General features: G+C 48.3%; 1 protein-coding gene across 1 annotated transcript; it reads left to right on the top strand.

Moving 5' to 3' along the window:
* Positions 1 to 1,554: 1,554 nt before the first annotated feature.
* LOC131378806 (uncharacterized) lies at positions 1,555 to 20,398 on the top strand (the record flags this gene model as incomplete). The annotated part of the gene is made up of 7 exons (XM_058424411.1): positions 1,555 to 3,604; positions 13,826 to 13,961; positions 15,614 to 15,799; positions 17,969 to 18,163; positions 19,045 to 19,192; positions 19,847 to 19,906; positions 20,336 to 20,398. Coding segments are annotated over exons 1-7 (2,838 nt in total), but the record flags the coding sequence as incomplete, so codon positions are not given.
* Between the last annotated feature and the right edge of the window lie 4,359 nt (positions 20,399 to 24,757).

The following is a 24,757-nucleotide window of genomic DNA, read 5'->3' on the forward strand; positions in this document are numbered from 1 at the left end:
ACTAAGAGAAGAGGGCTTAAACGGTGTTGTTCAGCATGTAGCATAGGGCAAAGATGTACAAAATCAGACAAGGTTTACCAAACTGTGGCCCAGGAACAAGACCTGGTAGATGATTTGCTTAAGCCTCGCCACATAAGACAAGAAAGGGATGAGGAGGAGGATGCAGACTCAGAGGGTGCAGACACTTTGCCGATTGCACACCGGACTAGACAACAGACACACATATTACAGGCACCTCTGCGTGAGGCAGTGGGATCAGAGGGAGGAGTGGTATTAGTTAAAGTTCCCTTCTCCACAATTGATTTGGAAGCATGGGAAAAGATTGCTAAAAACTATCGCAGTGATCCAGTTAACACAGCCAAACGTCTGCGATATATAATAAAACAACACAATCCAGATTGGAGCGATATGCAATTATTATTGGATGCACTGACTGAGACAGAAAAACAATTAATCATAAAAACGGCAGGGGATCTGGCAGAGGATTATTATAAAACCCAACAGCTGGATGTGAAAGATTATTTCCCACTCCAAAACCCACAGTGGGATCCAAACAGAACAGCAGAATTGAAAAAATTGGAAAGCTATCAGGAGTGGATCGCAAAAGGGATGGAAAGAGCCATTCCCAAAACGATAAATTGGTCAGCCTTATATGCAATCAAACAGGGGCCCTCTGAGTCGCCATCTGAATTCCTTGAGAAATTAAGAGATGCTATGCGTCGTCACACATCGCTGGACCCTGGGTCTGAAGTAGGGATACAGCAGCTAGTTAATCTATTCCTAGGGCAGTCTACAGGTGACATAAGGCGTAAACTTCAAAAGCTTCGAGGAACAGATGGGAGGAACTTAGAGACTTTGTTAGATGAGGCGTGGAGAGTCTTTAGTAACCGGGAAGAAGGATATAAACAAGGAATGAGGAAGCTTGTAGCTGTTGTAAGTGAGAGAGAGAAGGGAAAATGTGGGCAGAGACCACCTAGGCAAGGCCCGTCCCGGCTGGGCAGAGACCAGTGTGCGATCTGTAAGAAATATGGTCACTGGAAAAATCAATGCCCAGAACAAAGGCGGGGTGGCTTTCGGGACAAGGGAAACCGAGAGAAAGGAAAGGTGACTGCATATGTGGAAGAAGACTGAAGAGGACCGGTAGATCTCACCCCAGAAGATCCACTGGTTATAAAATTAGAACTGGGGGAAAAAGGGAAAGAAGTAGAATTCCTGGTTGACACAGGAGCAACATATTCAGCCTTAAATAAGACTTTGGCACCTGTGGGGAAGAATTATGTTACAGTGATAGGAGCAACTGGCCAACCTGAAAAAGCATATTTTTGTAAACCATTAAAGTATAAGCTTGGAAAGCAATGGGGCATTCATAAATTCCTATATCTGCCCAGCTCCCCGAGACACCTTTTGGGGAGAGACTTGCTAGAACAATTACAAGTAGCCATTAAATTTAAAAATGGGGAGGTCACTCTGGAGGTAAATGATGAACAATATATAGAGGCATTAAGTTTAATGTTGACAACTGTTCAGACAGAGGGGGAAATTAGCGAAGAAATAATGAATCAAGTGTTTCCTGGAGTATGGGCCTCCAATGTACCAGGGAGAGCGAAAAATGCACTTCCTATAGTAATCAAACTTAAGGAAGGGAAACAACCCGTTAGAATTAAACAGTACCCCCTGAAAAAGGAAGATAGGGAAGGAATTAGTCCCGTAATTGAAAACTTTTTGCAATTAGGGCTGTTAAAGGAGTGCCAGTCTGAGTTCAACACTCCCATTTTGCCAGTCCGGAAACATGATGGATCATACCGGATAGTACAGGATTTAAGGGCTGTTAACAAAATAACTGAGGACCTCTATCCTGTGGTAGCAAATCCATACACTCTGTTAACATGCCTGACACCTGAGCTAACTTGGTTTACTGTTTTAGACTTGAAAGATGCCTTCTTTTGCCTCCCTATCCATGAGGACAGCCAGAAAATTTTTGCATTTGAATGGGAAAACCCCAAAAGCGGGCGCAAATCCCAGCTCACATGGTCAGTTCTACCTCAAGGTTTCAAGAACTCTCCCACTCTGTTTGGGGAGCAACTTGCCAAAGATTTGGAATCCTGGGAGGCTCCCCCGGAAGAGGGAAAGTTACTGCAGTACGTGGACGACATCCTCATAGCTACCCGAACGAAAGAGGCATGTGTAGCCTGGACAGTAAGTCTTCTAAATTTCCTGGGACTACAGGGGTACAGGGTATCAAAGAAAAAGGCCCAGGTTGTGAAGCAAAAGGTAATCTACCTGGGTTATGAAATCAGTGCGGGACAGCGGACCCTAGGGCAAGATCGCAAAGAAGCGATATGCCAAACCCCGAGGCCTCAAACGGTAAAGGAACTGCGGACATTCTTAGGAATGACGGGATGGTGTAGGCTCTGGATACACAGCTATGGGTTGCTCGTGAAACCTCTGTATGCACTCATTACAAATGGGAACAGAAACCTCCAGTGGACAAAAGAGGCCACGCAAGCCTTTCATCAGCTGAAGAATGCTCTAATGTCAGCCCCGGCTCTTGGACTCCCGAATGTAAGTAAACCGTTTTTCCTGTTCTCCCATGAAAAGCAGGGAATCGCCCTGGGGATACTGGCCCAGGACCTGGGTCCATACCGGAGAGCAGTTGCTTACTTTTCCAAGCAACTAGACACAACAGCCAAGGGATGGCCGGGATGCCTCAGAGCTGTTGCAGCCGTGGTGCTGAATATTCAAGAGGCACGCAAATTCACTCTGGGCCAGAAAATGACCGTATTTGTGTCTCACACAGTGTCTGCAGTCTTGGAAGTAAAGGGCGGGCACTGGCTTTCCCCACAAAGGTTCCTGAAATATCAAGCCATCATGGTAGAACAAGACGATGTAGAGATAGTTGTAACTAACATTATCAACCCAGCTTCTTTCCTCAGTGGGAATCAAGGGGAGCCAGTACACCACGACTGCCTGGAGACCATCGAAGCCTCCTACTCCAGCCGCCCGGATCTGAAGGACACCCCTTTGGATGATGCAGAAACCTGGTTCACTGATGGGAGCAGCTACGTCATCAGTGGAAAGCGACATGCTGGGTATGCAGTTACCACCTGCAGAAAGGTAATAGAATCTGGACCCTTACCAACAGATACCTCTGCACAAAAGGCTGAGATAATCGCTCTAACCCGTGCTCTAGAGATCGCGAAAGGAAGGAAAGTAAACATTTATACAGACTCAAGATATGCATTTGGGGTTGTACACGCACACGGAGCCATTTGGAAAGAAAGGGGACTGTTAAACTCACAAGGGAAAAACATCAAGCATTCTCAGGAAATATTGCGGCTACTGGAAGCAGTCCAGCTACCTGAGCAGGTAGCAATTATGCACATCAAGGCACACCAGAAGGTGAGCTCTGAATTGGAGGAAGGAAACGAGCTGGCGGACAGAGAGGCAAAAGAAGCAGCAAAAGGTGAGATAACGATCGAGGGAGCCTTAATTCCTGATGGACAGGTCTCCCTGGAAGGTAAGCCAGTATATACCAGAAAAGATAGAAAATTAATTCAGGATCAAGGAGGAAAGTATAACCAAGAGGGATGGGCTATTACTGCAGGTGGGATAATAGTCATCCCTTCTCATTTGTTATGGTCTCTAGTAAGGGAGGAACACCAGAAAACACACTGGGGAATAGAAGCCCTGTATAACTATCTAATTGAAAAGATTACTGCCAGGAATTTATATTCTACTGTCATTCAGGTAACCCGGCAGTGTGATATTTGCCTCCAGACCAAACCCAAAAATACTCCCAAACCAAAACTAGGTCAAATTGGAAAAGGCCACGGGCCTGGACAACAGTGGCAAATTGACTTTTCAGAACTCCCAAGAAAAGGGGGGTATCGATACTTGCTGGTTTTAACAGATACATTTTCAGGGTGGCCAGAGGCTTTTCCCACCAGAACTGCCAAAGCCCGGGAGGTAACCAAAGTATTACTACAAGAGGTAATACCACGCTTTGGAGTTCCAGCCACAATATCTTCAGATAGGGGGCCACACTTTATTTCAAAAATAGTACAACAAATCAGTCGTCACCTGGGCATAGACTGGGAGCTCCATACCCCTTATCGCCCCCAATCAAGTGGCCAAGTGGAAAAAATGAACCATTTAATAAAACAGCAAATTGTTAGGCTGGGACAAGAAGCTAATTTACCCTGGCCACAATCTCTCCCACTGGCATTGCTGCGGATCCGAACCAAGCCTAGAGCTAAAGAAAAATTAAGTCCCTTTGAAATGCTTTACGGAAGACCATATGGTGTGCAAAAGGGATTGTCCACCCAAGTAGGGGAGGAGAGGCTGACTGCCTATATGATAGCCTTGAGCAAACAGCTCAAAGCAATTGAGAAACATGTGGCTGGAACTCGGAGCAGAGGGCTGGATGGGCCAGTGCATGACATACAGCCTGGAGATTATGTGTATGTTAAGTCTCTTGCAGAAAAACTTTGGAGCCACAGTGGGAAGGACCGTTCCAGGTGCTTCTCACCACCTTCACTGCAGTTAAAATCAAGGAACAGAGCGCCTGGATTCACCATTCTCGAGTGAAGAAGGCTCCAGAAACTCCTTGGAAAGTAACCCCGGGTGACAATGAACTGAAATTAAAACTTACTCGGGCATAATGAATACATTGTGGTTGAGAATATTCCATAATTTAGCATACAGGAATCCAATCAGTAGAATTGTTTTGTTTGTTTTGCCTGTAGTTATAAGTGTAACCCAAGAATTGGAAAGCGTCTCTAACCAGAAAAATGCTGAATGGCCTTGGTCCCAGGCTTTCATTCAGTATACTGGATCCATGGGAAATTATTCCGACATAAAGGATTTAAACCTATCAACCGTGGTTATGCATGAAAACCAGATATATGAAAGGCGAGAATGGCAGAAACAAAAGCTGTGGACCCTTCAAGGGACTATAGGGGAGGTAGTCAGAGTAGGATGCCGAATGATTAACGGGACTAACTATGAAAAGGCAATTCAAATTAGTGTCTCGACTTCTCCTGCAGATTATCACCGGGAAATTTGTGATCGTCTAAGTAAATCGGACTGTTGGTATAATTTTACGTTAGTACAGACGGTGAATGTGATCTGCCTTTGGGGTCGTGGTAACAAAGGGCTCACATTTAAATTTAAAATAACAACTACACCTATTGCAACAACCAAATCAACTGTAACCCAAGCTCAGACCACACCACCTAAAATTGAACACAAAATTTATGAAATTGGCCCATATGTAATAAGGAATACGGGGCAACAACAACTGTTATTTAATCCAGAGTGGTCTCTTAAGCGTATTGAAGTACTAATGCAAACAAACATTTCTGAGATTCAGCCAGCCTGTTCCTCTTTTCTAAGAACATCATCCGAGGGCTGGACAACATGGTTACAAAAGCAAGTACACTTCAGAGGCAGAATGAGAAGAGATTTAACTGGAATATTAGGAACAGGATTGGGGGTCTTAAATGGAATCGATTCAGAAATATTAATGAACAAATTAGCCACTGCCACAAATGATTTGGTAAAACTAAGACAACCCCTGCAATCCTCTTTATTAGCACTAGGAACTAGCCAATGGGAAATTTCCAAAATACTACCAAAGTGGAAAGAAGCTGAGGACCAGGACCATAAGCTAATAATAAACGCACTAAATATAGCCCAAAACAATGTGTCGTTAGCCCTCAGCTGCATACAGGCACAATTATGGATACAATCAATTGTTGCTCTAGTAGTAAGAGAGGGAAATGAAGGTACTTTTCCAATTGAAATTCGGAAGATTGTCTGGGACAATGCAAGCAACCTAGAAAGAAAACTTCAGTCTTGGTGGACTCTGGTAAATTTTACCTATGACCCTACCACCGAAATAGCTACTACTTTTGTACTGACTATACGCAATGCCACAATTTATAATATCCACCCTATTATTGCATTAGGATTAAATCATGAAAAAACAGTGCTCTACCCCTCAGAACATAGAGCATGGGCCCGGATAATGAATGAAAAGTGGCAAACTGTGAATTTGGAATCGTGTGTTACCCGGGAACAACAGGGGTTCATCTGTGAGACTAACATGATCGATGCACAAGATATATGCCTAGACACTGAGCAAAACATTTGCCACTTTGAGATTCATCCAGATACTAGTCAAAAGACTATGCTTGTATATATTGGCCTAGGCTGTGTATGTTTAAGAACTGCATGTGTTTCTGTAGAAATAGATGATAACAATGTAACCTTGACTACTAGGAACTATTCCAATTTTTGTATTTGTAATTTTGTTAGGATTGTAGGGTGTGATTTTTCATATTTAGCACCGGTTACATCCCACCAGTTGATAAGATCCAATTACACAATGTACCATCAGTTATCACCAGCACCCATTGGAATGAACCTTACATTAGTAAGACAACTAATGAACCACCAAGACCTGACAGAAATCCTGAAAGAGATTCAAGAAAAGGGGCAAAAGACTCTGGTTACTGTCTATCATGATGTAAAAGAGATAAGCAAAGTATTACAAAGAGTAAACCAAGATACAAATCACCACTGGTGGGATGCACTCTTTGGATGGTCGCCGACTGCAACTGGGATTTTGAACACACTTTGCCACCCCATCATTGTCATACTGACATTAGTAGGCATAAGCCTGGTGCTATCAAGTGCAATGCTTGTTTGGAATTGGAGAATGTTAAAACGGATAGCGGCACTGACTTCCCTAGCAGCAGCCTATGGTAATGCAATGAGGGATACGTATCGAGATGGGCAGGCAGCGCAGGTGGACTGGGAAAGGAAAAAGCGTCAGTATTGCTAAGTAAAAGAATTTACTGATTTTCTAGAAAAGGGGGGACTGAGACAGAGAAAATAAAGCAAGGGTGCCTGGCAAGAGCACACGATATTAACAGAGAACTCTTCTTTAAAAGCACCAGTCTGTCACATATTAGTTTCAAGTCCCCCAGCAGATCAATCTTCTCTCTGGCCCCAGTGGACCTCTAAATTCCTCCTTTAGGGCTCGGGTCACCGTCATGCCCACCTGGTACTGATTATCTACGCATTCTTTGGGCCCCAAAACGGAAACATGATATAGGAGATGGCCAAAGGAACAACAGAGCATGCGCAAGGAGACAAGTTGAAAAGTTCAACTCAGAGGATGACTATGTGCTTCATCCCCAAAGACCCCCGACGACCACCGAAGTGATCAATAAGGAGCAGTGCGCAGCCTCAAATAGGCGTGGAACTAATTTTAATACGAAGCGGGGACAGGCGGGGTTAGGAAATAAATATGTATTAGGCGTATCATGTAACCCTAGTTTGTAGAGATAAAAAGGGAGAAACAAAGCTCCCAGGTGTGCATGTCTTTGAGGAGTTATCCCCATGCACCTCAGCGCTGAATAAATTCATACCTACTCTCATAACCACTCTGTGAGTTATAGAGTCTTCTCTCCGCACATCAGCGGGAATTCAAGCCATACCTGCGCCCAAAACAAAAAGGGATATACGGAAACTCCTGGGCCTCTTCGGGTATTGTAGACTTTGGCTAGACAGATACACTCAAACTGTAAAGTTTCTTTACAACAAACTAATTAACCCCGAGCCAGTAGAATGGACAGAAGATGATGAAAATCGATTAAGAGATTTAAAACACAAGTTATCTACAGCACCTGTCCTAAGTCTACCTAACCTGAAACAAGAATTCGATTTATTTGTAAATACAGAAGAGGGAGTGGCTTATGGAGTCATAACTCAAGAATGGGACGGATGTAAAAAGCCTATAGCCTTTCTATAGAAGCTGCTAGACCCTGTTGCCCGAGAATGGCCAACTTGCCTACAAGCTGTTGCTGCAACTGCGGTACTGGTGGAGGAGACTCAGAAATTGACCCTACAGGGGAAGATACGAGTCCACACACCACACGACTTAAAAACAATTTTAAGCCAAAAGGCCCCAGAATGGATAACAGACTCCCGAATACTTAAATATGAAATTACTTTGATAAATTCAGAAAACCTAACTTTAACCACTTCAAAAGCTCTAAACCCAGTGCAATTCCTTTCTGGAGAACCTCCTCAAGAACTAGAGCATGATTGTCTAGAGCTCCTGAACTTCCAAACCAAAGTAAGGGAAGATTTAGAAACCATACCCTTACCCCAGGGAAGAAAGCTATTCATAGACGGATCTTCAAGAGTAATAGAGGGGAAGAGAGCATCAGGATATGCAGTAATCGAGGGGTCAACCAGAGATGATATGAAAACCTTAGAGATAGGAAAATTACCCGGCAGTTGGTCAGCTCAACTTTGTGAAATCTATGCGTTAAAGAGAGGACTGGACTTATTAGAAGGGGACCGAGGAACCATATATACTGATTCAAAGTATGCCTATGGAGTAGCCCACACCTTTGGGAAAATCTGGGAGGAGCGTGGCTATTTAAATTCAAAAGGAAAAGACTTGGCACACAAAGAATTAAGAAAAGCCATACTAACATCTGTACTAAAGCCCCTGGAACTAGCCATAGTACATGTAAGAGGTCATCAAAAAGGAGGTACCATAGAAGGGGAGGGAAATCGTATAGCAGACCAAGAAGCGAAAAAGGCGGCTCAGGGGCCAGGAGAACCTATCAAGGTCTTAGCCCTAAACAAGGTCTCAAGGTAAAGAGAAGAGAGAAAAGAGCCAATATACAGTAAGAAAGAATTAAAAATTATGGAAGAATTAGAAATGCAACCAGGCAAATATGGAGAATGGGTAACTCCTGATGGGAGAAAGTTTTTAAATAAACCCCTAGCAAGGAAGATGCTAAGCGAAATCCATGCGTCGACCCATTGGGGTACTCAAGGACTATGTGACCACTTCCTAAGGGAGCATCTATGTATAGGGGTATATGAGTTAGCAAAAGCCATAACCCAGGGGTGTATCATCTGCCAAAAAGTTAACCAATGAGCCCTGAGAAAGATCCCACTAGGGGGAAGAGAAATAGCTTTGAGGCCTTTTCAGAATATACAAATAGACTTTACTGAAATGCCCCCAGTTCAAGGTTATAAACACCTCCTCGTAATAGTAGACCACCTGACTCACTGGGTAGAAGCCTTTCCAACCAAAAAGGAGACAGCGGAAGTTGTAGTAAGAACCTTACTCGAACACATAATCCCCCAATATGGCCTTATAAACAACATTGATTCAGACAGAGGACCCCAATTCACTGCTCGGGTATTACAAAAGACTGTTGAGGCACTAGGAGTGAAATGGAGACTCCATGTACCATGGCACCCTCAAAGCTCAGGGAGAGTAGAGCAGATGAACAAAACCCTTAAAAACGTACTAACCAAGTTAATAGAAGAAACCCAAATGAATTGGCTCAGGTGCCTGCCTCTCGCTCTTCTAAGGATTAGGGCACGACCCAGGTCAGATATAGGGGTCTCCCCCTATGAGATGATGTTTGGACTTCCCTTCTTATTAACACCTTACAGTACGGGGAGTTATCAAGACGGAGAAACCATAGTACAACAATATCTGCAAACCATTGGAAAGACCCTAGAAAATCTCCAGAAAAAAGGATATGTCCCCCAAACCTCACCTCTCGACTCAAAAGTTCATCAAATTGACCCTGGGGATTGGGTATTAATAAAATCCTGGACCAGTGCATCATTAACGCCTAAATTTGAAGGTCCATTTCAGGTACTTCTCACAACCCATACAGCGGTCAGGACTCAAGAGAAGGGTTGGACACATATTACAAGGGTAAAGGAACCTGTGCCACCCCCCACTGAACCATCGAAATCAACCACGTCACCCAGCCACACGGAGTGGACTGTAACCCAACAACCCGCTACATTGAGGCTCACCCTTAAGAAAAAGACACAGACTAAATAAAGGACTACACAGCAGTTACTCACCTTGAATGCCAGAGAATAATTGCTAACGAGGTTGTAAAAGTGTTACAGAATTACCTTAATATTATAAGCCATTGTAATTAACATTGTTGTATAATCTCTACTCTGTACCTTAAAGCTCTCTCATAGGGCACTCTCTAGGGGAACTAAATTAACAACTAAAAATGGGGGGGTTACATAAAGGGACTCTGAGGAATAGCCCTGAGGAGCTCTAGGATCCAGGAGGCAAGACCAGGTGAGACTGGAACAAGGTGGAAACAGTTCACACTGGACTCCTGGGAGGACTAGTGTTAGTCCTGATAGTGAGTGCGTATACCAACGGAGCTTGCTCCAAGTGTTATTCCCCAATCTACGATGGGGAAAACCTGGAATCCTTAATCAGAGTTCATACTAACGTGAACCCCACCTGTTTTGATATGGCTCGGCTCTCTACCTGTGAAGAAGAGGGCAAACAGTATTGGGTAGCAAAGAATGCTGCTACTTTCAAGCAGCGCCTGACTGGGGAATGCCCTATCAGAGAGTGGTTTTGTATGGAAAAGGTAAATGGTGTAAAAGGAGTAAAAGATCTTTTAAAAGAGAAACCGCTGACTATCAAGAAGATGGAAATAGAAGAACCCCTCAATAAAAATTTATTCATTGATTTAGTCGAAAGAATAAGCCATGAGCTTAACATAACCAATTGCTGGATCTGCGGTAGTACTCAAATGTCGGATGTATGGCCTTGGGAGGGAATCAGTCTAGGCCCCTTGGATATCCTGAGGTGGAAGAAAATAAAACAAAAACCCCCTCATATTGGGAAAAGAAAAAGGGAACAATGGGACTTAAAATCTAAAGTTATTGGGGAGGAATGCATACGACGTGTAGGGAAACGGTATAAAACCTTTGTAGGTAAGATGGCTTGTAAAAGGTCCCTAACCATACGAGAACGCACTCAAAAGTGGATCCCCAGAGGGCCTGAGACATTGGGCGATTGGGAAGAAAGAGACTGGATGCATTTACAACGAAGGGTACCAATTACACCAGAGTACTGGAAAGGGAATAAATCCATTTTCAGGACTTAGGGAAGTATCCAAATATTGGAAACATCCCTTCGACCCCCAGAACACCTCTTGGAGGGCCCCAGAACACCTATTTTGGATATGTGGGGATAGAGCCTATAGCATCTTCCCGGGGACTGGGCAGGCAGTTGCACGATGGGCGTTATTAAACCAGCCTTCTTTTTATTACCCAAAGAGTCAGGAAATGAATTAGGAGTAGCTTTGTATGACCACTTAAATAAGAAAAACAGACAAAAGAGAACCATCATAAACATGGATAGCACTCAAACATGGAAGGGAACAGTTTGGACTCCGGAGGAAATAATCAAAACCTATGGACCGGCCACCTGGGCTCAAGATGGATCATGGGGGTATAGAACTCCTATTTACATGTTGAATTGAATTATCAGATTACAAGCAGTCCTGGAAGTCATCTCAAATAGAACAGCCCTGGCTCTAGACCATATAAGTCATCAATTAGCCCGGACTAGAGCTGTAGTATACCAAATCAGGTTAGCAGCACATTATCTACTAGCTAATGAAGGCGGTATATGTGGAAAGTTTAACTCATCTGAGTGCTGCTTGGAGATTGACAATAGAAGTGAAGGAATCCGAAATAGCTCAAAAGAGATAAGAAAAATAGCATATGTGGTGTCCTAGGGTAACTTTATGATGCTTGTATCCCCAATCGTCTGTTCTGGTTTTGCTGTTTATTGAGTCCTGTGCCTTTAAGACTGGTTCTAAGAGCAAGGAGAAGCGCGGAGTTTGTTTTGAGAAAACTGCCTGACTCCTCCACATTCTTCTGTGGACGGGGTGTTTGGCGGAGGCTTGGAGAGACTGCAGGACAGAGATCTTTTTTTGCTTTTAGTTAGTTTCAGCTAGCTAGGGCAGAGAAGTTCCCTGGACTGTTTTTTTTTCCTTTTCCTTGGAACTGTTTAAACCTGCTCTGGACTGAAAACCCAGGGCAGCACTGGGGGCTGCACCTGCGGCCCACCGGGGCCTGGACCTCGGCATTTTCCAGCAGCGCCGGAGAGACTGGGACTGAGGAGAGACTGAGAGAGAGAGCCGAGCTACACCCACGGCAAGGACTTTCTCAATTTGCCATCTCACTTCAGAAGGAGAGGTTTTATTGTTTCATATTATTCATTCTTTATACTTGTATGCACTTCATTTGTTTAGTAAAATAGTTTTTTCCACTTTTCTCCAAAGAGGTTTTTTTTTACCAGACCGGTTGGAGGGAGGGGCCACTTTGGTTTGCTTCCTTAGAGGGATCCTATATAGGGGTTTTCCCCCAAATTTGTCCCAAACCAGGACATGTGGGCACTCAAGAATGGACTCCCCTCATAAACACGGATTGGTGGGATAATTTCTGGTCCCTAAAAGGAGCCTGGTGGAAGAAAATTACCTTTATAGCCTTAAGTGCAATAGCCAGCCTCCTCATCCTCCCTTGCATTCTCCCTTGCCTGATTAGGATTGTTACGTCCACTGTACAAGCCAGCATCCAAATGTCAGAAAATAACCATGGGAAACCCACAAGTATATTTAAATTAACAATTGACGAAAAAGAATTGGGTTCAGCAGAAAGATTGTATCATCAATATCAAGAACCAAAAGGAATGTCCTGTCAATAAGAAAAAGAGATTGATGCAGGTTAAAGACCCGATCAAAGAAAAAGAGGGGGGATTGTGAGGAATAAAATCAAAAGGGTGCAGAGTAATAGGAGTTTATAATATGTTAAACAGTTCTCTGTATTAATGTTCTTTGTTACCAGTTCTGTGTACCAATGTTATCTGTCTTTGTTATCTGTTCCTTGTACCCCAGACTCCAGTTCTGTACCTAGTGTTGTGCATTCCCCTTACCTTATTCCAAGTTAGGCTCCAAAACTCCATAGTTCTTTCCCAGTTCCTCCTTACCTTGTTCCAAGTGAAGCATCCGCTGCTCCCCGGTTGGCCCGCTGAGCTCATCTGCCACTAAGTCCAGTAGAGCACTGACACCGCCTGCTTCCCATCAGCTCCTCCTCATCTGCTCGTCAACTTGAAGGCACCGCCCAGATCCCGACTACTTTCCATCTAGCACCACCCAGTATGGAATTAAGGGGGACTCCCAAGGTGCACCTCTCAACCGGAAGTGTGGTAAATACCAACAACCCCTAATAACAACGAGCCGACACAAAATCCAACAAAATGAGAGGCATTAGCGGGTGAGGAAGACCTTCAAATAATCGTAACCCCTTCTGACGAATCTCTAAGTTCTCACCCTGACCTAAAAAGCACCTACTGGGAGACACCCCCAGGCCCAAAACAAACTAAAAGCGAGACCTAGGGGACTCCCGCGAGGTCAGGCTCCTGACTCTGCGGCTGCGCAGCAAAGTCGATGTGAACCTCCTCCTCAGCAGTGCCCATTGGGAGCAGCGGTGGCGTAGGCCTTCCCCCGAGCCATCCCTTTCAAAAGAGCTGAATTATAAAGGCATTAAAGGAGTAAAAACGATCTCCTGCCCTGTTCATTTATAACAAGTTTTATATCAATAAAGAGAGTTGTTCTGTAAATTCTGTGGGTGAGTCCTTCCCTCGGTGCCAGGAGTGGCCAGCAGCACGGCCCATGCTCAGATAAAGAGGAAGAGCCCTGCGGAGTCAGGAATTGGGAAGAGCTGCTGAGGCTCTCCGGCCGCTGCAGTGTCAGCGCAGCCCGCTCCTGGCCCGCAGCATGGCGCGGGGAGGGCGCCCCCTAACGGGGCGCTGGCAGACTGCTCGGGAGCGAGGGCCTCGGCTTTCCTGGGGCACCGAGACAAGTTAAACACGGGGGGACAAGTGAAAGGACAGAAAACCCCTTTGCACGTGACACATGTGGATGTAGCACTTGGGGACTCGGCTTAGTGCCGAGCGTGGCAGCTCTGGGGAAATGGTTGGACTCGACGGTCTCGGAGCTTGTCCAGCGGCACGGGCCTGTGATGGCACGATTCCCTGAGGCCCTTGCCGGGCACTGCCACGGCTCCCAGCGCCAGCTCGTCTTGTACCGCACTGGGACGTGGCATTGGGAAGGGCTGGCACCCTCTGCTCGGCATGGCTCAGCTTCCCCAGGCAGGCCCAAATCTACCTGGCAGTTTCACCCTCTCCAGGTTCATTTCCCAAAGGACTGAAGGGCCTGCTCAGCTTTGCACAGCAGGATTTGCATGCACGGGCCGGGCTCTGCCCCAGGGGGCACTCGGGAATGCTCACACCAGAAGGTCCAGAAAAAGAGTGTCCTGGGGCAGTGAGATGGGGCCAGAGGTGCCCAAAGCAGTGACCAAAACCAATCAAGGCATCAGAAATACTGTTTAGACCTCAAACAAACCTGGTGGCGTTCCTTGAGGGGAAAGACTTGGAGGTGCTGGTGCACGGGCAGTAACACTCTGTGGACAGGAGGCTTACTTAGGGTTAAGTTCAGCCTAAGGCCTGCCTTGTGAATCCCTGACTGATGGCATTTAGCACAGAGTTCTCCAGAGAAAGCAGCTGTGCAGAAACTTGGGACAAACTCCGCCAGCCCCGATTTCCCTGCTGCCTGTGGCACGGCCCATGCGGAGGCAGCTGTGCCCCTGCAGCCCATGGAGGGCACGGGGGGCAGACATCCACCTGCAGCCCCTGAGGAGCCCTGCACGCTGGAGCGGGGGGATGCCTGAGAGAGCCTTTGAGACCATGGGAAGCTCCTGCTGAGCAAGGTCCTGGCAGGGCCCCACACATCCGTGCAGGAAGGAGCTTCGCATGCTGAAGAAGGTTTGCTGCAAGGCCTTGTGAGCCTGTGGAGGAGCCAGGCTGGAGCAGAAGGGCATGAAGGACTGACCCTCAGGAAGTGTGATCCACATGGCAGCAGGTTGTGGAGAGCTGTTTTCTGTGGGATGGACTCCAGTTGGAGAAGTTCCTGGAGAACTGTCTCCCGTGGCAGGGACCCCATGCTGGAGCAGGGCAAGGACTCTGACTCCTCCCTCTGAGCAGCAACCATGTGGGATGAACAGACTAGAACCCAAATTCCTGTCTTCCTGTGCCCCTGGCAGGGGACAAGGGAGACTTTGGGAAAGAGGGAGTGTTATAAATAAGTTCTATTCAAATAATCTATGTTTTAGTTGCTTAATTGTTAAGTAATTCCATTAAGATTGTTCATACTAGTTCTGTATAGAGAATTTGCCTTATTCCTGTTTTAATATTGATTATCACCTTATTTACTTGTTTGTTAATTAAGAATTCACCTTATTACCTGTATCTCTGCTCCCATTCGCCGGATAGTGTCTGAATATGCAAATAAAAGAACACTGGAATTCTGGGAACAACTCAAGAACAAGAGACTCTGAAAAGCAGAGAACCAAAGTAAAATCCAGGACTGAAGTCGCACTTTAGACTAGTGCAAAAAGTACGGGGGTCTGCCGAAGCAGCTTTATTTAGTCACCGTGACCTGAGAAGGAGTCCCCCATCGCTGGATGACCCCTCATCAGCCAAGCGAAACGGACTCCCCGGCAAGGGAAAAAGCCCGTGAAGGGGTGTGGGAGTCCCCAGCTTTGCTGTGAAGCGAAGCTGTGTGTACCTCCTCCTCTGCATTGCCAAGGGAGCAAGCAAGCTCTCCCCCAAGGCCAAGCTTGATAATAAAGAAACATACAAAAAAGCAAGTCTCACTCTCTGACTCTTTTTTTCCAGAACAATTTTTGGGAGCTCGTCCGGGATCTGGCCACGCCTGAAGAGGGACCGAAGATGGGACGGCCGCTCACCCTTCGGACCTCCGGGACAGGTGGCCAAGCGGGAGCAGCCTGGGACCGGTAACGACGAGGAGCGCCAGAGGGTGAGCATTCCGGCGGCAGGTAAAGGAGACGTGCGAGTGGGAGTGTGAGAGAGTCGGGGGCCGGCAGCTCGGACCCCTGGAACTGAGTGTGAACCCCTCGGTACTGCGGTTTCGGACCCCCGCAAAGGGGCCAGCCAGGAAAAGGGGGAAGCAAAAGAAACTAGTGCGTGAGGTGTCTCCTTAGGGGCAGAAAGACTCCCCCCGGCGTGCAGGGGAAAACAGAGTGTGAGTGGCACGCATGAGGGGCAGGTCCCCCCCATAAAGGCTAGGGTAGCCTAGGAGAGTTTAGAATCCCTGGAGGGGCTGGAAAACCGTACCAGGGTTGACGGGGTGTCCCCAGACACTGCGGGTGCCGAGAGCTCATGAGAGTCCCTGCTTCCCAGGACTGAGCCAGATGCACCGGAGAGGGTGTGCTGCCGCGGTCTCAGGGAGGAGGCCACAAACCCATAGCCCGAGGACACCGGGGTGGGGAGTCAGCTTGGAGGCAAGGCGGGCATCCTGCACACACGCACTCATCCCTCTTGCCAAAGCTGCTTCGCTGGGGAGAAGTAGTCAAGCCAGTCCTGGTGGAAGGCAAAAGAGTCGGGCCCTGCTCGGGTTGATCCTTGGAAACAAGGAAGGGATACCCCCCCAGGTAACCCGTGCGGAGTCTTGACCTCTTACCTCCGTTTCAAAAAGTGAAGAGGGGAACGGTACTAGTGACAGGGAAGTCTAGTCCAGGGTTCGGACTGAAGTTGTCTGACCTGGCTGGGGCTAAGGCATGGGAAGGCCCTGAGGCCCGGAAGGGGATGCCAGTACTAGGGACCCTGTCGTGCGCCGCAAAGCGTGTCCAGAGTCTCAGGGGTGAGGCAAGGCGCGGGGGTACATAGGAGGTCAGGTCATTAGGACTCACCTCAAAGGGGTCAGAAGAGAGTCTGAGCCCCTGGTGTAAGTAAAGTGTGAGCGTCCAAGAAAGTGAAGAAGGTTGGAGAAAGTGAGTAGAAAGAGAGAGTTTGTTCCCTAAATGAAAGCAAAAGTGTAGGAAAGAGTAGAAAAGCATAAAGTTTAGAAGTTTTATGTTGAAGTGTTCAAGAATTAAGTCAGGAGTTTTGAAGTAGAGTGAGAAAAGCCAAAGAATTTTTTTGCTTAAAAACCTGTGTTGCCCGTCAGTAGGGGGCACCTTTGAAATTTTTGTTCAGTTTAAAGAAAATGGGACAATGTACTAGTAAGAAGAAGAAATCCCAAAAGGAAAATAACAAAGTGAAGAGTATTCCACCTGGTAGTCCCTTAGAACAACTTTTAGCTAAATGGGATTCTTTAGAAGCCACAAAAGGACTAGATCAGGTTAAAATGGTGTTTTATTGCACAGAAGTCTGGCCAAAATTAAAATTACCAGGAGAGTGGCCATGGTTTGGAACACATGATGAGTGGATGTGCTATCAGTTAAATCGGTACCTAAGAACTCAGGAAGATCCAGACGTAAATCAGTTAGCCTATGCTGCTTGTTGGCAAAAGAGAGCCACAAGTAAAGAGAATATAAAAGTCTGCAAATTAAAAGAAAAAGTGTGAAAGAAAGGAAGAGAAAGAGGAAAGAAAAGAAACTAATTAAAGATGGGACCCTCTAGACCATTTACTGTTACCCTGGTTTTTCTGAGTTTCTTTATTAGCCTTTTGATTTTCATAAATGGAGTCAGATCTTTTAGTTACTGTAGAATATTAGAGCAGTTTTTCTACCTTTCCCACAGAAGTAATATAAACAAATCCTTTGTTTTTCATTCTTTGTCCTTTGTTTGCATATTTCTAACCTGAAAACAATTGTAACTGACAATTCGTCTGGCCACTGAGGCTGAGGGGTGGAAACCCCAAAAAGCCAATCTCCTGCTAGACCCACAAATGTATAAAAGTAAAAGAATAAACAAAGGAGTCTCTTCTCTCCGCCCTTTCAGCTGGAAGCTGGATCAAAAGAACCTCTGCAGAAATCTCTTGTCTGCGTGTGATTTCTTTGTGTTTCACAGTGACATCTGGTGACCCTGAGTGTGGGTGAACGGTTTGGTGAGGTTTTTCCTTTCTCCTTTTCCCTGTTTTGTGTTTATCATGGAGGATTCTTTAGTGTTGGAGCTTTGGGGAGATCTCTTCGAGCGGAAGGATGTTCAGATATCCCAGGAGGGACTACAGGATCTGTTTGCATGGGGCAGGCGGCGTGGGTTCTTTCCCACGTCTGCGTCTGTGCTTAGTCGAAAGGAGTGGCGCCTCCTGGGGGACTGTATGTTAGACTGCCTTGATATAGAATACGATGAAGACATTGCGGAACTCTTATTGCAGTTGAAATTATTTGAGAGAGCTGTATTTAAGTCGACTCCTTACAGTTCGAAGGCTGAGAGCCCCAGTCCGAAGCGGGACGGAGAGCTGGGAGGGGACGGGGTCGTTATGTCAGACCCGGAATCTGAATTTCAGCTTCTTTGTGATGTGGATTCTTCCCCTTCCTCCCCCGTTCCTGCGTGGGGGGTTCCCCCCCCTCGGGTTCTGGTGCTGGTCTTGGGCAGAGGGGGGGCAGAGCCCTGCCGAGCCTGGGGCCGGCCCCGCCGGTCCCGCCGAGCCCCGCGCAGCGGAGCCGCCAGAGCGGGGCGGGGCCGCCTCCTCTCCAAGCCTTTCCGGCGTTGGTGGGTGAGGGTGCCCCGGAAAAGCGGGCCCCCCTGTCTTTCGGCCGCAATTCGGTCACGGTGCATTGTCTGTTTTGTCGAACGACCGTTACGTATCCGATGGGGTCGGGCGGTGTGGAGTTCCCCGCTCTGCCGCCTGGGCCGAGCCCGGAGGCGGCTGCGTTGGCTGCCTCTGCCCCTGCACCGCCGGCAGCGCGGGGCGGGGATGCAGCCGAAGGCAGAGCCTCGGTCAGTCCCTCGGCGGGCACCGCCTCCCTGCGCGGGCTGACAGCTTCACCCCCCTCCGGGGTGGGGAGGGCTGCGGGCTCCCGGGCCCCCGCGGGACCCCTTCTTGGGGGGGTTCCGGATACTCCGCCTCCCGCGCCAGCCCCATGGGCTGCAGGCGGTGCTGGCGGGGCGGGGAGAGGCTCTGATGGGGCTAGTTCTAATGAGCTGCCCACAGGGACCGACGCGGCACCCCCAGTCACGGAGGCGCGGTCGCCGCCTCCGCCTGAACGCAGCACAGGCTTCTCAGGCGTGCAGGGATGCATGTCTGCCGCAGAGCTGTCGGACCGGTCTCCAGCAGCTGGTGCGGGCTCCAGCGCCGCTGAGGATGCGGCGGGGCCAGCGCCAGTGGCTGGTCCGACCCCGCCTCCGCTTCCTGCTGCTAGCGTTGAGCCGGCTGCAGGCGCCGAGGTGTTTAAGTTCACCGCAAATGGGGACACGGCCGAAATGTGGCCGGTCTTTGACAAGGGCAGAAATTCTCGCGCTGTTGGCTCTTCATCAACAGTTTGGACGCTACCCCCTTGTCAGGTGACCGTAAGGCCGAGAGACCGCGGCCAGTTCTGGGACGAAGTAAAGGCTAAGGTTGAAGGACTAAGTGGAGATGCTGATGCTGGTGCTAGACTTGCCGTGTCTGATGTTCAGCTAGTTCCCAGTCGAGTGCCTGCCTCTGACCCTGTGGGGTCCACAGGGCAGGATAGGGCGGGTGCTGCTGCTTCATCTGAGGGTCTTCAGGCCTTCCCTGTCCTTCAGGGTGCTACTCATAACACCTATCAACCCTTGGCTTGGCAGGCCTTGTCAGAACTGCATGATGCAGTCGGGAAATATGATTTGGGCTCAGCCGAGGTGATGCAGGTTCTCCGTTCTTTTAATGCCAGTCTTTTGACGCCCTTTGACTTTCGGAGCTTGGCTCGGGCCCTTTTCCCACTGGTTGAATATGACTTCTTTGAGAATAAATGGACTCAGTTGGCAGTCAGAGCGGTGGAGCGGAATACAACACTGGGTCCAGGAGATCCTAGGCGTATGGTTAATATTGATATGCTAATGGGAACAGGCAATTATACCAGGGCCGAAGGGCAGGCTGGTTATGGGCCCTTGGTCCAGGAGCAGTGCCAGCAGACAGGCATGGCAGCCCTGGTTCAGACCTTACAGCTGGCTACTCCACAGCAGCCCTTTGCGACTATCATCCAGGGAATTGATGAGCCCTTCCTGTACTTTGCAGGGAGGTTAACTGCCGCGGTTGAGAAGCAGGTGAGTGATCCGGCAGCAAGGAAGCTCATGATTCAGTCCGTTGCTCAGGGCAACTGTAATGCTGCTTGCAAGAGGATAATTGAGGCGCTTCCCGGGGAACCATCCATGTCGGACATGGTTGGGGCCTGTGCAAAGATATCCCCTTCCAGCCAACAGGTGCTTGCCGTGCATACAGCTGTGCAGCCAGCTGTGGCTACGATTGTCCAACCGACGGTGACTACAGCGGTCCAGCCGACCGTGCCTGCGGCCGTGCAACCGGCTGTGGCTGCTGCTGTGCAGCCTGCTTGGGTCGTTCCCCAAGGGGTGCAACAGCAGCAGTGGGGTGCTAGGGCCAGGAAGAAACAGAGCGGTAAGGCACAGAAGCCTACGGCTGTCTTGTTTTACTGTGCACGATGCGGAAGGCCGAATCACGCTGCGAATGCGTGTAAGGCAACAGTGCATGTGAATGGTCAGCCGTTGGGCAATTCGGGAAATGCGACGCAGAGCGCGAAGGTGAGACGCGTGCAGACACAAATGTCTCTGCCTCAGCCCCAACCAATGGAGATCTGCTCAGCAGGCTTGCAGCCAGCACCCGCAGTTCAGCGGGTGTTGATGTCTGCACAGCCGAGTCTGTCGTGATTGATTCGGACAAAATACACAAGGTTCCCCTGGATGCCTTTGGTCCCTTGGGTGATGGCATGAGTGCTTTCCTGATGGGGAGGTCCAGTGCCACCATTCAGGGCATCATAGTGCACCTGGGACTGATTGATGCAGATTTTTCAGGGCAGATTCATGCAATGGTCTCCACACCCACCCCCCCTCTGACTATCCCAAAAGGCACACGAATTGCTCAACTTGTTCCTTTTAAGTCTTCTGTTTCCAGGACCAAGGACCAGTCATGGGGAGACGGTGGCTTCGGCTCTACAGGGCCACCTCAAGTGCGCTGGACTGCTGTCCTGACCAAAGACCGTCCTGAGACGCTGTGTACCGTGTCCATGGTTGGTGCCACGCCATCGGAGATTCACCTTCGTGGCCTCCTAGATACAGGGGCTGACGTGAGCATTCTGTCCCTGGCCGCTTGGCCCCCTCAGTGGCCTTTGACCCTGGCAAAGACATGGATCTCGGGCTTAGGAGGAACGAAGCAATGCTACGTGAGCCAGAATCCCGTGGCCATCACGAACCCGGAGGGACAGACAGCCATAATTTGGCCTCATGTTACTGAGATTCCTCAGAACCTCTGGGGGAGGGATGTTTTGGCCGCGTGGGGGGTGCGACTGGGAATGGATTTTTGATTGGGGCCACTGTGATGAAGGGCACAGAGTGTCCCACGCCTCCTTTACGGTGGCTGGTGGACAGACCCATCTGGGAGAACCAGTGGCCCCTCCCTCATGACAAGCTAGTCGCCCTTCGTGAACTTGTACAGGAGCAGTTGGATCAGGGGCATTTGGAACCATCTACCAGTCCCTGGAATACTCCTGTCTTTTGTATCAAAAAGAAGTCTGGGAAACTGAGGTTGCTACAAGACCTCCGAAAGATCAATGCCGTGATGGAAGGCATGGGGACATTGCAGGCTGGTATGCCATCGCCCACCATGCTTCCTGCGGACTGGCCGGTCCTCATTGTGGATCTGAAGGATTGTTTTTTTACGATCCCTCTGCATCCCGATGACAGACCAAAATTTGCCTTCACGGTGCCAACAATAAATAATACCGAGCCTGCACAGCGGTATCAATGGAGAGTTTTGCCTCAAGGAATGCGGAATTCGCCAATGTTATGCCAATGGTATGTAGGCCGTGCCTTGTCTGGAGTTTGCAAGCAGTTTCCTGATGCTCACGTCTATCATTATATGGACGACATTTTGGTGGCTATGCCCACTCAGGAAGAGCTGCTGAGGCTACAGCCTCAGTTGTTGAATGCTCTGCATTCACATGGACTGCAGGTGGCTCCAGAAAAGGTACAACAACAACCTCCCTGGAAATATTTGGGAGTCAAAATTCTGGAACGGACAATCCGTCACCAGGAGGTGCAATTTGTGCAATCGGTGAAGACACTGAATGATGCTCAGAAGCTGGTAGGTGTTAACACTTGGTTACGTCCTTACTTGGGACTGACCACAGCACAACTGTCTCCCTTGTTTGAATTGTTGAAAGGGGACACTGATTTAAAGTCACCTCGTGAATTGACCCCTGAGGCACGAAAAGTGCTGGAGGAGGTTCAGCAAGCTGTTTCGGCTTGCCAGGTGTACCGCATTGAACCTTCCATTGATGTCACTGTGTTCATCACCACTCCTGATTTACATCCTACAGGTATCATTGGCCAATGGAATGATGATTGGACTGATCCTCTGCACGTCTTGGAATGGGTCTTCCTGCCTCATCAGCCGCATAAGACGGCGACAGCGCTGTTTGAATTGATTGCGTGCTTGATAATCAAGTGCCGGCAACGCTGTTTGCAATTGATGGGTGCAGATCCCTCAAAGATCATACTCCCAGTTCAGAGGGAGGAATTTGATTGGAGCTATGCGAACAATGTTTCGCTGCAAAGTGCTCTCGAGGGTTTTTCAGGGCAGATCACTTATCATCTGCCTAGCCACAAGCTATTGCAAGTGGCCAAAAATACTCAATTTTCTCTACGACCCAAAAGTAGCCAAGAGCCAGTGCAAGGTCCCACCGTCTTCACTGATGGTTCGGGCAAAACAGGAAAAGCCATTGTTACCTGGCAGGATGGATCTGAGTGGCAGGTTTTGGAAGGCCATGAGGATGGGTCAGCCCAACTGGTTGAACTAAAGGCTGCTGTCATGGCATTTGAGAAATTTTCCCAGGAACCTTTCAATTTGATCACGGACTCTGCCTATGTTGCCGACATCGCACAGCGATTGAGTTGTTCAGTTTTGAAGGAGGTCAGTAACCCTGCCTTGTTTGATTTACTGAAAGCCCTGTGGTGTGCAATTCAGGCCAGAGTTCATCCATACTACGTTCTGCATGTACGGAGTCACACTAATTTGCCAGGATTTGTAGCGGAAGGTAACGCGAGGGCTGACAAGTTGGCTAACTCAGCGTGGGTAGCCCCTCAGCCTGACGTGCTCGCGCAGGCCAAGGCATCACATGGGTTTTTCCACCAAAATGCGCATACGCTGCAGAAGCAGTTCCAACTGACGGCCACTGAGGCTCGTGAAATTGTCGAGTCATGTGATGACTGTCACGCCCTTGGTGCGCCATTGCCAGCAGGGGTTAACCCCAGAGGCCTTAAAGCCTCAGAGCTTTGGCAGACCAATGTCACCCAGGTCGCCGAGTTTGGCCGGCTCAAGTATGTGCATGTCACGGTGGACACGTTCTCCTCTGCGATGTGGGCTTCTGCTCACACAGGAGAGAAAGCCTGTGATGTCATTGCCCACTGGAGGCAGGCCTTTGCTGTTCTTGGCATACCTTCTGCTGTGAAAACCGACAATGGTCCTGCTTATGCCTCGCAGCAGGTACGGCAGTTCCTACAGTCATGGGGTGTGTCACATAACTTTGGCATCCCTCATTCTCCGACGGGACAGGCGATTGTAGAACGCAATCACGGTACACTCAAGCGTGTTCTTCAGAAGCAGAAACGGGGAATGCAGGGTGAAACCCCACACAGTCGGTTGGCAAAGGCTTTGTACACCATCAATCACCTTACAGTGCCGCAGAACTCAAATAATCCTGTCATTTTGAACCATCATCTCTCGTTGCAGGCTTTGGACGGTGAGCAACAGCCTCGAGCGAAGGTACGGGTCCGAAATTTAGTCACCAAGCAATGGTAAGGACCCTATGACCTAATCGCTATGGGGCGAGGGTACGCGTGTGTGTCCACGGACACTGGGACACGCTGGCTACCTTCAAAGTGTGTCCGTCCTGACCTGCGACCACAGAGGCAGAATTCAGCTGACTGGCAAGGTGGAAGCCGTGATCAACTTGAAAGCCACCAAGTGGATGAATCCTCGAGTGATCACTCTGATGATTCCTCCACAGACAGTGATTGAACTTGTATATATTCCCTTTGTAAATTTGTTCATTTTTCTTTTTCTGTTTTTTCTTTTTTTAAAGTTAAAAGGGTGAGATGTTACCCTGGTTTTTCTGAGTTTCTTTATTAGCCTTTTGATTTTCATAAATGGAGTCAGATCTTTTAGTTACTGTAGAATATTAGAGCAGTTTTTCTACCTTTCCCACAGAAGTAATATAAACAAATCCTTTGTTTTTCATTCTTTGTCTTTGTTTGCATATTTCTAACCTGAAAACAATTGTAACTGACAATTCGTCTGGCCACTGAGGCTGAGGGGTGGAAACCCCAAAAAGCCAATCTTCTGCTAGACCCACAAATGTATAAAAGTAAAAGAATAAACAAAGGGGTCTCTTCTCTCCGCCCTTTCAGCTGGAAGCTGGATCAGAAGAACCTCTGCAGAAATCTCTTGTCTGCGTGTGATTTCTTTGTGTTTCACGGTGACAATTTACCCCCTTCAATTTACCCAGAAGTGCCCCAAGTCCCTCAAAATCCTGTCCCAGTTTCCCTACTAACTTCCCCGAGTCAAACTCAAACTCCTTCAGAACCCTCTCCTCCTCTTCCCCCAGTGGTTCCATCATCACCCCTCCTTAACACCCCTCCTCCCCAGTCCTTATTACCTTCTCCCCCTTCTCTCCCAACAGCCCCTTTGCCACCTCCTTCCAACAGTCAAAGTTCTTTAGCCCCAGTTATAACTCCTTCAGTTTCCCAAAACATAACCTCTTCCCTAGCCCCCCTTCCTCCCACAGTACCATCCTCTGCTTCTCCTCCTACAGATTTTACTACCTCCCCATCACCTACAGTAATCCCCCTGCCACCCCCTAATTGGGAGTTAACCAGAACCCCTAC

This window comes from Hirundo rustica, unplaced genomic scaffold (genome assembly GCF_015227805.2).
Source record: "Hirundo rustica isolate bHirRus1 unplaced genomic scaffold, bHirRus1.pri.v3 scaffold_401_arrow_ctg1, whole genome shotgun sequence".
Classification (NCBI taxonomy): domain Eukaryota; kingdom Metazoa; phylum Chordata; class Aves; order Passeriformes; family Hirundinidae; genus Hirundo; species Hirundo rustica.